General features: G+C 43.0%; 1 protein-coding gene across 1 annotated transcript; it reads right to left on the bottom strand.

Annotated features, from left to right (window-relative positions):
- Positions 1–237: 237 nt before the first annotated feature.
- LOC112068116 (antimicrobial peptide NK-lysin-like) lies at positions 238–1,636 on the bottom strand. The gene is made up of 5 exons (XM_024135159.2): positions 1,553–1,636; positions 1,305–1,384; positions 970–1,044; positions 689–846; positions 238–507 (listed from the first exon to the last, which is right to left on the bottom strand). Exons 1-5 carry the CDS (start codon positions 1,599–1,601, stop codon positions 477–479), a joined length of 393 nt encoding a protein of 130 aa, XP_023990927.1. The 5' UTR covers positions 1,602–1,636; the 3' UTR covers positions 238–476.
- Between the last annotated feature and the right edge of the window lie 16,693 nt (positions 1,637–18,329).

Here is an 18,329-nt window from a genome sequence, read left to right on the forward strand (position 1 = left end):
AAATGTCAACATGAGTTTAGACATTGTAATGAAATGTTTTATCATTGCGTTATCATTGAATCTTTGACTTCGGATGAGTAAAAATGGGTTCAGATGCCAAAAGTTTTCTTTTGGATAAAGAAGTTGGTGTCAAAGAAGGGTAGCAGTTGTACTATATATTAAATTAATTTATTTTTTGCTGGCAAAAAAAGTCACACAAACATAAAAAATTCTGAGAATAATAGACTATTTTATACTAAAATAGCAAAAAGTGAACAAAAATTACATGATAAAAAATGTGCTGCAATTTAAGAATGACTATACACTATTATAATAATGTTCCAAAAACATTATTTCAGAACATATAATCATTCCAATAACATATCATTCTTGTGTCGTGACTCATTTGAGAAAAGGCAAGAGGCTGGCAGCATAGCATTGTCTTGACACCTGAACATCCATCTTCTCAATTTGGAATCTGGATACTGGCTGCTTGATCAGTAGCTCAGATCCAAAATGTATTTTGGTCTGAAAGATACACAAAAAGATGACATGAGTGGAAGATCAAAAGACATAACCACATATTATGTATTAATGAATACATTCTATTCAATAGTGTTTCAATTAACAAGCTCAGGTGATAATCTCTATACTATTTAGTCATCTGAACAGTCACTAAAGAGTATCCAGAGCAGTTTCTTCTACTCACTTGCAGGCCTTAATGTTAATGCAGATGGTCCTCACGTCATCGCTGGTGCTAAGCTCCTCAACCAACACCCACAAGTGCTTTTTTACCATGCCTTTGCACAGAGATTTAAGGAGGCCCAATGTATCGCAAACAGACAATAGCTTCTGCTTTATCTGCACCTATTGAAGAGAAATCAACATCAACACCAGTTGAAATTTTCGGAGAAATATTTCAGTCAATAGTAAATAGTGACATTTCTTGAAGGGACACTCTCATGAATTGTAATGCTATTGGGTAGTTACCTCGCTAGAGGAAGAGGAGATGTGTTTCTTCACTTTGTTCAGTGCCCACATACACGCCCAGCATGTTCCCTTAAACTGTTGCATCGTTGGAAAGCATAAACAGACAATAATGTACATGGTGTGATGTATTCAGTATTATGGTTTAAGTACATTTGAATACGTAATGTAAGAGTGAAAGTCAGGTTGGATAAGAGTTTCATCAATGTCTTGGTTGCATTCATGTAATTCAGTTATGTGCTGTTACATAGTAGCAGGTTAGTTGAGTATTCCAATAGAAAGTTGCAGAAATGTCTACTGCTAGTTCATACAATTTTGACCATATAGCATACTGTTACCATGTGCTTTTCTGGCTGTGCTTCCACTACTTCCTGGTCATCAAGGTTAACCTCTTGGCATTGTCCACAGACTTCCCAAACTGTGAAATAAAAATGGTACAACATTCCATTATATTGTACTGAAACGAAAGGTGAACTTGGAGTGGATTTAGGTCCCCCCTTTACAGATTCTCATACACCGTGACCCAATCAAATGTATCTGCTACATTTACAGCAGTTACTACTTGAGTTAACAAATGAAAGCTCACCTGAACAAGCCAGTAGACTGAGGGTAAGGAGGACCAGAGAAGTCTTCATGATTTGTGGTGGTAGAGATGTGAAGAGTAAAGTTGTGGTGGGGTTTGGTAAAGTGACTTATGATTCAGACAAGCCCCTTTATACACCGAGGTCCGTCTACCCACATCCCCCTGTACAACCCCCACCCACGACGATCTTTAATCTCTTTTTCATCTCCACTGTCTTATCTTCATTTTAATTTCATTTTATTTGTCAATTACAGATACCCCTTGGATTTCTTCATATTTTATTGTGCTACAAAATGGGATTACATTGTTATTCTTTTTTTCAACAATCTACTCAAAATGGGATTCCTAAAATATAGTCGTTACAAAAGTGTTTAGCCCCTTTGTTCAGGCAAGCCTAAATTAGTTCAGGATTTTAAAAAAAATGGCTCAACAAATCACATAAGTTACATTAACTCACTCTGTGTGAAAAAGTAGAGGTTGACATGATTTTTGAATGACTAACCCTTCCTCTGTCCCACTTACATTCAACATCTGTAAGGTCCCTCAGACAAGTATTGAATTTCAAGCACAGATACAACTACAAAGACCAGGGAGCTTTTCAAAAGCCTCACAAAGAAGGGTAGCGATTGGTAGATGGGTAACAATAACAAATCAGACATTCACTGTTAATAGTTCATAATTATGCTGTGGATTACGTATTAAACCACCCAGACACATCAAAGACACAGTCGTCCTTCTGAACTAAGCTGCAAGACAGGAAGGAAACTGCTCAGGGGTGATTTTAAAATGGCTGTGATGGGAGGAAACTTAGGGTGGGTCAACAACATAGTAGTGACTCCACAATAATGACTTAAATGATAGAGTGAAAAGAAGAATACAAATATACAGAATAAAAATATTCCAAAACATTCATCTTGTATGCAACAAGGCACGAAAGTAATACTGAAGAAAAAAACATGGCAAAGAAATGCACTTTTTGGCCTAAATGCAAAGCCTTATGTTTGGGGCAAATCCAACACAACACATCACTGAGAAACTGGCTCCTTATTTTCAAGCATGGTGGTGGCTGCATCATGGTTTGGGTAGGCTTGACATCGGCAAATACTGGTGGAGCTTTTCAGGATAAATAAATGCGATGAAGCTAAGCACAGGCAAAATCCTAGAGGAAAACCTGGTTCAGTCTGCTTTACACCAGACACTGGGAGAGAAATTCCCCTTTCAGCAGAACAATAACCTACAACACAGGGCCATATCTAAACTTGTGTTGCTTACCAAGAAGACATTGAATGTTCCTGAATGGCCAAGTTACAGTTTTGAATTAAATCTGCTTTTAAATCTATTCTATTCCACTAAGCTAACATATGAAATTGTTTTAAGATGGTCATACCAAGAATAATTTAGTTATTTCATTTTTTCATTTTTTTGATGAAACATTGAATTTGGCCTTACTGCTATTAGCCCATAACAACGCATTGAATAACAGGTTCATACATGGAAAAACAGATAGTCAATGAATAAGGTCGCCATTGGCGGATGCGGTAGAATGAGACGCAGTCCATGCAAAAAAACAGATATCTCTAGCTTAATCAAAAAATAATCATCATCATCTTTCTTCCACTTTGACATTACAGCATTTTGTGTAGATTGTTGACACTTTGTAGCACAATAACATTTGAAGAAATCCAAGGGACGTGAATACTTTTGAAAGGCACTGTCTGTACAGTATATCAGAAACACCTGCAAAGCAGCCTACTGAGCCAAACAGTCTTTCGACGTCCACTTCCTATTGCTATATATAGCTACAGTTGAAGTCGGAAGTTTACATACTTTGGAAGTAGAACTTTGGAAGTATGCTTGGGGTCATTGTCCATTTGGAAGACCCATTTGCAACCAAGCTTTAACTTCCTGACTGATGTCTTGAGATGTTGCTTCAATATATCCACATAATTTTCCTTTCCTCTATTTTGTGAAGTGCACCAGTCCCTCCTGCAGCAAAGCACCCCCACAACATGATCCTGCCACCCCCGTGCATCACGTTTGGGATGGTGTTCTTCGGCTTGCAAGCCTCCCCCTTTTTCCTCCAAACATAACAATGGTCATTATGGCCAAACAGTTCTATTTTTGTTTCATCAGACCAGAGGACATTTCTCCAAAAAGTACGATCTTTGTCCCCATGTGCAGTTGCAAACTGTAGTCTGGCGGTTTTATGGCGGTTTTGGAGCAGTGGCTTCTTCCTTGCTGAGCGGCCTTTCAGGTTATGCGATATAGGACTCGTTTTACTGTGGATATAGATACTTTTGTACCTGTTTCCATAGTAGGGAATGAGTTTCTTGAAATGCTTACGCAAGTAGCTATCTAGCTAACGTTAGCTGTACTAAATGTGTAATGTTATGGTATCAGAACTTCGGAATAAAGTGAGAGGTCATAGTTACATCTACTTACAGGTTTCTAGCATGAGAGATCGGCCCACTGCAGGTTTGCGATTTCTCAGCACAAGCATCCCCAGTGTAATGCAACGGAGGAGCAATGGTGAGTTTATGATGCCTAAATAGCTAGAAACTACAATGGTGCTCATAACAACAGATCGACAACCAGAATAATTAGCTAACTAACTAGTTGACTTGGCTATTCCTTTTGCCTTGCCCCACCTACTCCGATGTAATGTTAACCTCGTGTTACTGTAGTCACTGACATGCTTGACATTCTGATTATCTCGAACAGAATACAGGCCTATACTGTGAGAATATGCAGCTCAATTGAAAGACAGAGCAACAATATCGACACACATTATGTGCTTTCTTTCTGAGGTAGGGTTCAGTGGAGCTGTAGCTGGGTCGGGATATTGTGAAAGCCTAGGGAAAGGGCTGCACTCGGGGTAGGGAAGCTCTTTGGGGGCAGACAGTTTGAATGGGCTTGCCAATGAGAATAAGATAATGAACAGCCTAATTTCTGTAGCCTACAGTTCACCAGATTATCAAACCTGTCATTTGCCTGTTTATCATCCCAAAGAGTTGCATGTGGATCGCAGGCTGGGGTCGTGGTACCACTGAGACACTACACAATCGGCATTGTCTTTCTGCATTTACAACCACCCAGTATATGCGAAAATGTGTGTGTGTCTTGCGATACAGCAACATTGGTATGCATGCCTGAAGCCTCAGTGCATACTCGCATTCCAGTGAAAAAGCCAAGAGTGGACTATTCCAGCGATGACTTCAGTTATCACCCAGATGATGACACTATCGGCGATGGCGAACTGTAAGATACAAGGTCACTACAGTGTAATGGTCATTTATGACTAAATGTGTTTTACTGATACATTTTATAGGTGAAATGTATTGCTGTGCCAAAGTACAATATCTAGATTTGATCAATTGAATGTTTAACATACTTGTGATGTTCACCTACATGTCTGTCATGTTCTCTTACAGACTTCTCCTGTCAGCCATGCATTACAATGAGAATGCAGACAGGCCTCAGGCAACCACTCCAGCCGGAGAATCCAGGTTCAAATTCGGTTCCCTAAGGGGGCTTTCACACCATATTGGTTTGGAGCTTTTTTTACTCTAGTGCATTTACCCTGTTAGTTCAGTTCTTCTGGACTGGTGTAAACACTCTATTCACACTGGGGGAACGCAGTAAGCAACACACTGTGGTTCGCACAAAAAGGGTGGTCTCAGTCCGATTCGTACCGTGGCAGTTCGCTTCAGATGACAACACAGTCCAGACTAAACGCAGGAAAATAACCAGAGTCGCACAGTATTATTGGTTGTTTGACTGTGAGCATTTGATGAAATGCAGCATCCTGACTTGATATGTCTGAAACATTCTGTGAGTAGCAGTGCATTTATGAGCACATCTGATGCAGATTAGGGGAGACAGGGCTATCTGATGCAGATTAGGGGAGACAGGGCTATCTGATGCAGATTAGGGGAGACAGGGCTATACCAGGGATATAGGCTACTGAATAAAGCCTATTCACGTTGTAGTTAGAGCGTCTATTCCTGCATGTTGTTGGAAGACCAAAGAGAAAGTAATATTAAGATAGGGACAGACAAGTAATGCTTCATGATAATCATAGATGGATTTAACTTGAGCATGGAACACCAGGTGTGTGCCGTTATGGCCATACTCGTATTCGTAAACATATCTATAAATTGACAGTTGATAGTCGGATAGGATGATACTCGAGATCGGAAAAAAATGAAATGTTTTCATATGTCAAAGTAGGAAAATACCTATCTCCCTGCACCAAATGAAAAAAATACAATGTAACAAATAATCAAAATTTTATTTGAACTATAGCTCAGAACCATGTATGCAGTGTAATATAGAAAATCCCCATCAACTGGATGAGTCACCATTTATAGTTTGGTGGAAATTATCCATCCATTATGTAGGTTGGTGGAAATCCCCATCAACTGAGGATGAGGGGTCTCCATTATATAGATGTGTAAAGATTAGGCTGAATAATAATAAACTACATTTGGTGACTGGAGTCATTGCCAATTTTTTGGGCCTTCCTCCCTACACCGCCTAGTATATAGGTCCTGGATGGCAGGAAGCTTGGCCACAGTCATGTCCCGGGCTGTACACACTACCCTCTGTAACGCCTTACGGTCAGATGCCGAGTAGTTGCCATACCAGGCGGTGATGCAACTGGTCAGGATGCTCTCCATGGTGCAGCTGTAGAACTTTTTGAGGTTCTTGTCGTGCCCTCTTCACAACTGTCTTGGTGTGTTTGGACCATGACAGTTCGTTGGTGAACACCAAGGAACTTGAAACTCTCGAATACAAAATATCCTAAGTCTTAACAGCATAGAAAATTACCTACTATAAAATATACAAACGTACATCAGGAGTTTACCAATGACTTCATGATCTAAGTTTAAACCCAGCTTTTATTCTTCCAAGAGCACCAACTCCCAATATCTCCTATCGTCTAATTAACATCACTTTGCATGGACCTAAACATTAAAACAAAGGCATGAAACTTTACACGCATTCTCAGATCTAATCATCACACATCAACACTGTATGATACGTGTCGCTCCTCTTCGAACTATCTGCCGTACAGAATAACACAGGTTCTCTGTAACAATACATCCATAGCACTTACAGTGCAATGAAACATATCAACATGCATTGCTCTTCATGAACTCTTAAAACAATCCAAACATGACAATTGAACTCACAGAATATCATTCATTTAGTCAGTGACCCCAGAACGTCACTGACTCAGTGACCCGAGGACTTCCGTGAGAATGTCTCTTTATCGAGATTGCCACAGATCAGGTGTTTGACCCGTGATAACCCACAGATGGTCTTTCACTCAAACAATGTCATAAATCCTGATTAAGTCATCACGCTGTGCTGCCACACCAGCCAGTCACAAGTCGCGAGTATCAACTTCTCTCAGTCTTCCACTACATGTGTGAAAACACCCTGAGAACGAAGGAAACCACAGTGTGCAACTGTGTGTCTTTAGAAGCTCACACCTAGTAGGGGGGGAAATAGTTTGAATGACATTCCACCCATAGAGTTGTCGGAGATATAGCGGCTGTGGGAAGAGACCAGGGGGGACATAGCAGAATGAAAGGCAAATGTTTGGGTTTGACCTTTACTTCGGTCAGTCAGCAAATTTTGGGAGGTTGCAAGGAAAAAAACACCATGGCAATAAACATACAGTAGTCCAAAAATCATTTTATTTTTCATTGAATACATACAAATACATAGACACAATACAAATAGACACAATTCACATGTACAGTGCCTTGCAAAAGTATTCACCCCCTTGGCATTTTTCCTATTTTGTTTCATTACAACCTGTAATTTAAATAGATTTTTACTTGGATTTCATGTAATGGACATACACAAAATAATCCAAATTGGTGAAATTTAAAAAATTTCTTTTTTCAAAAATAAATAAATAGCAGCACCCACCTGGAGCGCGTGCTACAGGTGGGTGCTGCTATGGTGACCAGCGAGCTGAGATAAGGGGGGACTTTACCTAGRAGGGTCTTGTAGATGACCTGGAGCCAGTGGGTTTGGTGACGAGTGTGAAGCGAGGGCCAGACAACGAGAGCGTACAGGTCGCAGTGGTGGGTAGTATTTGGGGCTTTGGTGACAAAACAGATGGCACTGTGATAGACTGCATCCAATTTATTGAGTAGGGTATTGGAGACTATTTTGTAAATGACATCGCCGAAGTCGAGGATCGGTAGGATGGTCAGTTTTACAAGGGTATGTTTGGCAGCATGAGTGAAGGATGCTTTGTTGCGAAATAGGAAGCCAATTATAGATTTAACTTTGGATTGGAGATGTTTGATGTGAGTCTGGAAGGAGAGTTTACAGTCTAACCAGACACCTAGGTATTTGTAGTTGTAAACATATTCTAAGTCAGAACCGTCCAGAGTAGTGATGTTGGACGGGCGGGCAGGTGCAGGCAGCGATCGGTTGAAGAGCATGCATTTAGTTTTACTTGTATTTAAGAGCAATAGGAGGCCACGGAAGGAGAGTTGTATGGCATTGAAGCTCGTATGGCATTGAAGCTCGTCTGGAAGGTTGTTAACACAGTGTCCAAAGAAGGGCCAGAAGTATACAGAACGGTGTCGTCTGCGTAGAGGTGGATCAGAGACTCACCAGCAGCAAGAGCGACATCATTGATGTATACAGAGAAGAGAGTCGGTCCAAGAATTGAACCCTGTGGCACCCCCATAGAGACTGCCAGAGGCCCGGACAACAGGACCTCCGATTTGACACACTGAACTCTATCAGAGTAGTTGGTGAACCAGGCGACGCAATCATTTGAGAAACCAAGGCTATCGAGTCTGCCGATGAGGATGTGGTGATTGACAGAGTCGAAAGCTTTGGCCACGTCAATGAAAACGGCTGCATAGTATTGTTTCTTATCGATGGCGGTTAAGATATCGTTTAGGACCTTGAGCGTGGCTGAGGTGCACCCATGACCAGCTCTGAAACCAGATTGCATAGCGGAATAGGTATGGTGGGATTCGAAATGGTCGGTAATCTGTTTGTTGACTTGGCTTTCGAAGACCTTAGAAAGGCAGGGTAGGATAGATATAGGTCTGTAGCAGTTTGGGTCAAGAGTGTCCCCCCATTTGAAGAGGGGGATGACCGCAGCTGCTTTCCAATCTTTGGGAATCTCAGACGACACGAAAGAGAGGTTGAACAGGCTAGTAATAAGGGTTGCAACAATTTCGGCAGATCATTTTAGAAAGAAAGGGTCCAGATTGTCTAGCCCGGCTGATTTGTAGGGGTCCAGATTTTGCCGCTCTTTCAGAACATCAGCTGACTGGATTTGGGAGAAGGAGAAATGGGGAACGCTTGGGCGCGTTGCTGTGGGGGGTGCAGTGCTGTTGACCGGGGTAGGGGTAGCCAGGTGGAAAGCATGGCCAGCCGTAGAAAAATGCTTATTGAAATTCTCAATTATAGTGGATTTATCGGTGGTGACAGTGTTTCCTATCCTCAGTGCAGTGGGCAGCTGGGAGGAGGTGTTCTTATTCTCCATGGACTTTACAGTGTCCCAGAACTTTTTTGAGTTTGTGTTGCAGGAAGCAAATTTCTGCTTGAAAAAGCTAGCCTTGGCTTTTCTAACTGCCTGTGTATATTGGGTTCTAGCTTCCCTGAAAAGTTGCATATCAATGGGGCTGTTCGATGCTAATGCAGAACGCCATAGGATGTTTTTGTGTTGGTTAAGGGCAGTCAGGTCTGGAGAGAACCAAGGGCTATATCTGTTCCTGGTTCTAKATTTCTTGAATGGGGCATGCTTATTTAAGATGGTGAGGAAGGCATTTAAAAAAAAAAACAGGCATCCTCTACTGACGGGATGAGATCAATATCCTTCCAGGATACCCCGGCKAGGTCGATTAGAAAGGCCTGCTCYCTGAAGTGTTTRAGGGAGCGTTTGACAGTGATGAGTGGAGGTCGTTTYACCGCTGARCCATTACGGATGCAGGCAATGAGGCAGTGATCGCTGAGGTCTTGGTTGAAAACAGCAGAGGTGTATTTAGAGGGCACGTTGGTTAGGATGATATCTATGAGGGTGCCCGTGTTTACGGCTTTGGGGTGGTACCTGGTAGGTTAATTGATAATTTGTGTGAGATTGAGGGCATCAAGCTTAGATTGACCATTAGGTAACAAAATAACAAAACGTGAAGCTAATATGAGTAGAGCAGACAGGCAACTAAACATAGAACAAGAACCCATGAACACCAAAAGGAAAATGGCTACCTAAATATGATCCCCAATCAGAGACAACGATAAACAGCTGCCTCTGATTGGGAACCATATCAGGCCACCATAGATATACAAATACCTAGACCTACAAAAGCCCTAGACTTACAAAAAACCCTAGACAATACAAAAACTAACGTACCCACCCTAGTCACACCCTGACCTAACCAAAATATAAAGAAAACAGAGATATCTCAGGTCAGAGTGTGACATATATACAAGCTCCCTTCATGAAACACTTTGTTACTTTCCATAAGTAGTGTGAATTGACATCTGATTGAGAATGAACCTCYAAAAAATCTTGACCGCCTTTCTTAATTTGGTTCAAGAAGTCGTTATTCTGTGAGTGAGAAACATTGAAATGCCACCTCTTCAACCCAGAAGGTCCAGGGGTGTTCAAAATAAATCAGGGCAGGCGCATGATCTGACAAGAGAATCTAATAGTTGCATGGGTAATCCATAAACAAATATAAATATAATCAATTTGAGAAAATTAATGGTGGCGAGAGGAAAAGAAGGTGTAGTCCTTGGTAGTTGGGTTTCTCAGACGCCAGACATAAAACAAATTCAATGAAGCCCTTCCTGCAGAGATGTCAGGGTAGAATCAATAGAGTGGTCAACTAGTAAATTCAAATCATCTCCCAGGATGAGAACATAGTCTGAGAAATCCTACAACTTTAGCTTTAGACCATAAAAAAGGAGGGGTTGAACACAATAGGTGCACATATTGAGGACAGGCAGAATTTGGTACCATTAAATGTGACCATTAGGTAACAAAACCTTCCCTCACTGTCTCCACCGGAAATTCCAATCTTAACATTAATCAACCCGCAAAATATAGAAAATGCGGTGTACAATCAGAGATGTCAGAGCATTTTTTTTTAGATGCACTCAAAAGGGTTCTTCGGCTGTCTGCATAAGAGAACCCTTTTTGGTTCCAGGTAGAATCCTTTTTGGTTCCAGGTAGTCACCCTTTGTGTTCCAAGTAGAACCCTCTCTGGAAAGGGTTCTACATGGAATCCAAAAAGGGTTCTACCTGGAACCAAAAGGGTTCTACAAAGGGTTATCCTTTGGGGACAGCCAAAGAACACTTTTAGGTTCTAGATAGAACAATTTTTCTAAGAGTGTAGAACTATGTTTCTGCCTATAATTTCCTATATGTTTGTAGACTGTTAGTCAACTTGTCTAAAGAGACATGCAGCTTTTCTGTAATTACTTGTTGCCCTAGAATACTAAATAACCCAGTAGAGTCGATTTAGTATTCTAGGTGCGTCTTTCTAAGTAAAAATCTGTCAGTTTAAGGTTTTTCAAAACATGAGACATCCCGGTGTTTGTCAGACCATGACACATCCCGAAAATCGGTCTTCTCGCGAAAGCGTCCGAAGTCAGTATCTATCGATGTGCCAACTTCTGTTTGTACAAACTGTGGAAAGGGGAGATTCTCACGAACACGATGGTGTTCTCCTTTTTGCACTACGACCCCCACAAGTGTCATGGGACTCGTCTGAAGACAGTACCGTCAATGTGCTAACTTCTGTTTATGCTAAGATTTCAGTTTGGCTTGGATGCATATTTTACAGTATGTGGTTGAAATACTATCAGCTTTTATGATGGTGATAAAGATAGCTCCTTTACAGATGGTCCCTGAACGCACATTATCTCAAGATGCTGAAAGAAATAATCTTTCTCCACTCCACATTTGGAGAATAATTTTTATGCATGAAATTGTTAATTCTGCTGGAGTTAATATTAGGCTATGTGAGACGTTATATACAGTCGTGGCCAAAAGTTTTGAGAATGACTCAAATATACATTTTCACAATGTCTGCTGCCTCAGTTTGTATGATGGCAATTTGCATATTCTCCAGAATGTTACGAAGAGTGATCAGATGAATTGCAAAGTACCTCTTTGCCATGCAAATGAACTGAATCCCCCAAAAACATTTCCACTGCATTTCAGCCCTGCCACAAAAGGACCAGCTGACATCATGTCAGTGATTCTCTCGTTAACACAGGTGTGAGTGTTGACGAGGACAAGGCTGGAGATCACTCTGTCATGCTGATTGAGTTCGAATAACAGACTGGAAGCTTCAAAGGGAGGGTGGTGCTTGGAATCATTGTTCTTCCTCTGTCAACCATGGTTACCTGCAAGGAAACACGTGCCGTCATCATTGCTTTGCACAAAAAGGGCTTCACAGGCAAGGATATTGCTGCCAGTAAGATCGCACCTAAATCAACCATTTATCAGATCATCAAGAACTTCAAGGAGAGCGGTTCAATTGTTGTGAAGAAGGCTTCAGGTCGCCCAAGAAAGTTCAGCAAGCTAGAGGACCGTCTCCTAAAGTTGATTCAGCTGCGGGATCGGGGGCACCACCAGTACAGAGCTTTCTCAGGAATGGCAGCAGGCAGGTGTGAGTGCATCTGCACGCACAGTGAGGCGAAGACTTTTGAAGGATGGCCTGGTGTCAAGAAGGGTAGCAAAGAAGCCACTTCTCTCCAGGAAAAACATCAGGGACAGACTGATATTCTGCAAAAGGTACAGGGACTGGACTGCTGAGGACCTGTCTCTTATACACATCTAGATGTGTATAAGAGACAGTCATGTGTGGGGTTGCTTCTCAGCCAAGGGAGTGGGCTCATTCACAATTTTGCCTAAGAGTACAGCCATGAATAAAGAATGATACAAACACATCCTCCGAGAGCAACTTCTCCCAACCATCCAGGAACAGTTTGGTGACGAACAATGTCTTTTCCAGCATGATGGATCACCTTGCCATAAAGCAAAAGTGATAACTAAGTGGCTTGGGGAACAAAACATCGATATTTTGGGTCCATGGCCAGGAAACTCCCCAGACCTTAATCCCATTGAGAACTTGTGGTCAATCCTCAAGAGGCGGGTGGACAAACAAATTCAGACAAACTCCAAGCATTGATTATGCAAGAATGGGCTGCCATCAGTCAGGATGTGGCCCAGAAGTTAATTGACAGCATGCCAGGGCGGATTGCAGAGGTCTTGAAAAAGAAGGGTCAACACTGCAAATATTGACTCTTTGCATCAACCTCATGTAATTGTCAATAAAAGCCTTWGACACTTATGAAATGCTTGTAATTATACTTCATTATTCCATAGTAACATCTGACAAAAATATCTAAAGACACTGAGGCAGCAGACTTTGTGAAAATTAATATTTGTGTCATTCTCAAAACTTTTGGCCACAACTGTACCTACAGTCAGTATCCAAATTCCAGGCTACTATTCCATTGTGGACCCCAGGAAGAGTAGCTGCTGCTATTGCAACAGCTAATGAGGATGCTAATCCAACAAAAAAATCAGAAAAGTAGCCTATAGTTCCCTTGACGTGCCATTTTGAAGTCACGTCTTGTGACTGTCGAATTTGTATAGTGCCTCAATCATCACACATAACATAACACTGCTATCATCCTCTTTTACCACTTCACCAAATATTGTCCAAACATTAGGCTACTGGTAATTGGCATGTACACTGAGGATACCAAACATTAGGCTACTGGTAATTGGCATGTACACTGAGGATACCAAACATTAGGTTACTGGTAATTGGCATGTACACTGAGGATACCAAACATTAGGAACACCTTCCTAGTATTGAGTTGCGCTGGATGTCCTTTGGGTGGTGGACCATTCCTGATACACATGGCAAACTGTTGAGCGTGAAAAACGCAACAGCTCTTGACACAAACCGGTGCACCTGGCACCTACTACCATACCCGTTCAAAGGCACTGAAATATTTTGTCTTGCCTATTCACCCTCTGAATGGCACACATACACAATCCATGTCTCAATTGTGTCAAGGCTTAAAAATCATTCTTTAACCTGTCTCCTCCCCTTCATCTACACGGATTGAAGTGGATTTAACATGTGACATCAATAAGGGATCACAACTTTCACCTGAATTCACTTGGTCAGTCTATGTCATGGAAAGAGCAGGTGTTCTTAATGTTTTGTACACTCAGTGTATTTGGAGGGCGTACAGTTCTAACGACAGACAAAAATTCTGAATGAAAATCCTCAGTGGAAGCCTATAGAATGAATTGCACAAGAATGACACATTCATGGATTTGAATGCATTGTTTTCTCTTCATTCAACCCACCACACACCCGTCCTTCATCCACACAATATTTCAACCCACGCATCACTAATTTGTACTCTACGAAGAAGACTTTGGCCACACAGATTCAGTGCTCCACCACATCCCCACAGGCACCACCCCACCCAGCCGAGAACGGTTCCGTTCAATCCCCCATCACTCTACCAGGAAATGCACAGCCTTTTGAAACAGATGCTGGACAGAGGAGTGGTACGTGAGAGTGCTAGCCCTTGGACTGCACCTATTGTCCTGGTCAAGAAGAAGAATGGTACATGGCGGTTCTGTGTTGATTACAGAAAGCTCAACTCAYTAATCCACATCCCAGGATCGAGTATTCCTTAACCTGAAAAAGGATGCCTGGTACTCCACTCTTGACCTCGCCAGTGGCAAGTGGAGGTGGACCCCCGAGACCGGGAGTAGAATGCCTTCACCACCCCGCTGGGCTGTTCGAGTTTAAACAGATGCCGTTCGGGTTGTGTTACCTGCCAGCCCCTGACGCAATGGTGTCTGCGGAACCAGGTAGGAAAATCATTGGTTATCTACCTTGACGATGTAACCCCTGAAGTGTCACCTGTTCCAGAGGCAGGTCACTTACCTTGGGCATGTGGTGGGCACCCAGGGGGCCACACCGGACCCTGGTAAGGTCGAAGCAGTAAAGGAATGGGTTACCCCTACCACAGCGAGTCAGGTAAAATCGTTCCTGGGCTATYTGGGGTATTATATGTGATTGACCCCCAAGTTCTCCATGATTGCCGTACCTCTCAATAAGCTATTGGACAGCCAGAGGTTCAGCTCACGAAAAAAAAGTGTCCCAGTACAGTGGTCTCTAGAGTGTCAAACTGCTTTTGATACCTTGAAAAGTAACCTTTTGGCATATGCTGACTTTTCTCTCCCCCTTCCTGCTCGAAGTAGATGCAAGCTTCCGAGGGCTGAGGGCTGTTGTCTCAAGTGCAGAATGGGCTGGAAATGGTCATCGCTTACGGCAGCCGGAGTCTGATCGAAACGATCAAAACCACAGGTCCTTCAAGCTGTAACTGCTGGGACTGAAATGAGTGGTAACAGAGAAATTTAAACCTTACCTCCACTTTCACTGTTTACACTGACAATAATCCGCTTGGCTATCTGCATAAAGCCAACCTCGGGGCAGTCGAGCAGCTCTGAGCCGCACAGTTGGCAAACTACCAGTTGGACATCAAGTACCATGCAGGAGCCCGTAGTATAAATGCTGATGTCCTCTCTAGGCTTCCAGAGGAAGGAGGTAGAATACTTCATGATAAGCTGTAGACCACACTATCTACCAAGAGAGTTCTTATCTACATTATTCGTAGCTGTCTCTATTTACCACCACAAACCGATGCTGGCACTAAGACCGCACTCAACAAGCTGTATAAGGCCATAAGCAAACAAGAAAATGCTCATCCAGAAGCGGCGCTCCTAGTTGCCGGGGACTTTAATACAGGCAAACTTAAATCAGTTTTACCTAACTTCTACCACCATGTCACGTGCAACCAGAGGGAAAAAACTAAACCAGGAAGTACCAGTGACTTACTCAATACGGAAGTGGTCAGATGACGCGGATGCTACGCTACAGGACTGTTTTGCTAGCACAGACTGGAATATGTACCAGGATTCATCCAATGGCATTGAGGAGTARACCACCTCAGTCACTGGCTTCATCAATAAGTGCATCGACGACGTCGTCCCCACAGTGACTGTACGTACATATCCCAACCAGAAGCCATGGATTACCGGACACATCTGCACCGAGCTAAAGGCTAGAGTTTCCGCGTTCAAGGAGCGGGACACTAATCCAGACGCTTATAAGAAATCCCGCCATGCCCTCAGACGAACCATCAAACAGGTAAAGGATCAATACAGGACTAAGATTGAATCCTACTACACTGGCTCTGACGCTCGTCGGATGTGGCAGGGCTTGAAAAATATTACGGACTACAAAGGGAAACCCAGCCACGAGCTGCCCAGTGACGCGAGCATACCAGACGAGCTAAATGCCTTGTATGCTCGCTTCGAGGCAAGTAACACTGAAGCATGATTGAGAGCACCAGCTGTTCCGAACGACTGTGCGATCACGCTCTCTGTAGCCGATGTGAGCAAGACCTTTAAACAGGTCAACATTCACAAAGCCGCGGGCCAGACGGATGTGTACACAAAGCATGCGCGGACCAAATGGCAAGTGTCCACACTGACATTTTCAACCTCTCCCTGACCGAGTCTGTAATACCTACATGTTTCAAACAGACCACCATAGTCCCTGTGCCCAAGAACATCTGCCACGCTGATCCTCAACACTGGGGCCCCTCAGGGGTGCGTGCTTAGTCCCCTCCTGTACTCCATGTTCACCCACGACTACGTGGCCAAGCACGACTCCAACACCATCATTAAGTTTGCTGACGACACAACAGTGGTAGTAGGCCTGATCACAGACAACGATGAGACAGCCTATAAGGAGGAGGTCAGAGACATGGCAGTGTGGTGCCAGGACAACAACCTCCACCTCAATGTGAGCAAGACAAAGGAGTTGATTGTGGACTATAGGAAAAGGAGGGCCGAAAAGGCCCCCATTATCATCGACAAGGCTGAAGTGGAACGGGTCGAGAGTTTCAAGTTCCTTGGTGTCCACATCACCAACGAACTATCCTCCTCAGGAGATTGAAAAGATTTACATGGGTACTCAGATCCTCAAAAAGTTCTACAGCTGCACCATTGAGAGCATCTTGACCGGGTTGCATCACCGCCTGGTATAGCAACTGCTCGGCATCTGACCGTAAGGCGCTACAGAGGGTAGTGTGTACGGCCCAGTACATCATTGGGGCCAAGCTTCCTGACATCCAGGACCTATATAGTAGGCAGTGTCAGACTAAAGGCCCAAAAAATTGTCAAAGACTCCACTCATCCACTCATAGACTGTTCTCTCTGCTACCGCACGGGAAGTGGTACTGGAGTGCCAGGTCTAGGCCCAAAAGGCTCCTTAACAGCTTCTATCCACAAGACTGCTGAACAATTAATCAAATGGCCACCCGGACTACTTACATTGACCAKCCCCCTCTTTGTTTTTACACTGCTGCTACTCGCTGTTTATTATCTATGCATAGTCACTTTACAAATTACCTTGACTAACCTGTACCCCCGTATAAAGCCTCGTTATTGTTACGTAATTTTCTTGTGTTACTTTTGATTTTATTCAATCTTTTTTAACTATAGTTTATTTAGTAAATATTTTCTTAATTCTATTTCTTGGGCTTAAGGGCTTGTAAGTAAGCATTTCATGGTCATACAACACCTGTTGTATTCGGCGCATGTGACAAATAACATTTGATTTACCTCTCCCTGMGTCACCTAGCCGATGCATGTCCCCACTTACTGGTGATGGTTGATGAGGTACGCATGGGCTGGGCCCACAACACAGCTTGAGAGCTATGGAAACACCTCTTCAAACCCTTTGGTTACCCCAAGCGTGTTCACAGCAACCGAGGGACAACTTGAGTCCACAGTGGACACACAGCTGTGTGAATTGTATGGGGATACTTGTGAGAATGAACCAGACACTGTTGACTCTGTTAAACACACTGAGCGAAGAAGTGCAGGCACATTGGGAAGAACAGCTACCAGTTATCCTTCAAGCCTACAACAATACGGTCCACAGCAGGACTGGGCACACTCCACACTTTCTAATGGTTTGCACGGTTGCCCATTAAATGTGTCCTTGGGAGTCACATGTCCCAAGACAYGTGGATCAGTGGGTGCAGCATCATGATGGGGTCCTCCTGGAGGACCTTTTCATTGTTTCCGCAGGAGATCACATGGAAAGTTGGCGGATCGTTGGGACCCCATGCCTTCTGTATCAAACTCAAAAATCCCTTAATGCGCCAGACATTATATTTTCTATAGTCGGACCATTCTAGTTTTAGTGAAGGAAGAGCAATGCTTTTTGATGACATTATGAATGAATCAAACAGGCCTAGCTGCGCTTCGGGCTGCCGCATTCACAAAGACAGAACCGGCATGGACACAACATGTGACACATAAAATAATGTGACTAGCAAAACAAAAACACTGTTTACACAACCTATGGTACCCTAACAACACTGTCACACTATCACCAATAGCAACAACAACCATGCCACATCAAAGGTGACAGGCTGGTGGTTGCTGAAAGACCAGAGACCATAACGGTGAGGCAAACAAATTAGCAACACCGAGGTAAAGACAGTTTCAGGTTGGAAATTCGACGGATATTCGCCTGTAGTTTTCCTTATGTCCACCAACAGCAGTTAGTGGCATGGTCAACATAGTGACAAATCACATTTTTAATGGCTCTATAACCATTACTCCTAAAACTTTCAAAACTGGTTGTAGCTAACCCAATGGCATAGA

The sequence above is a fragment of the Salvelinus sp. IW2-2015 genome, unplaced genomic scaffold (genome assembly GCF_002910315.2).
Source record: "Salvelinus sp. IW2-2015 unplaced genomic scaffold, ASM291031v2 Un_scaffold83, whole genome shotgun sequence".
Taxonomy (NCBI): Eukaryota; Metazoa; Chordata; class Actinopteri; order Salmoniformes; family Salmonidae; genus Salvelinus; species Salvelinus sp. IW2-2015.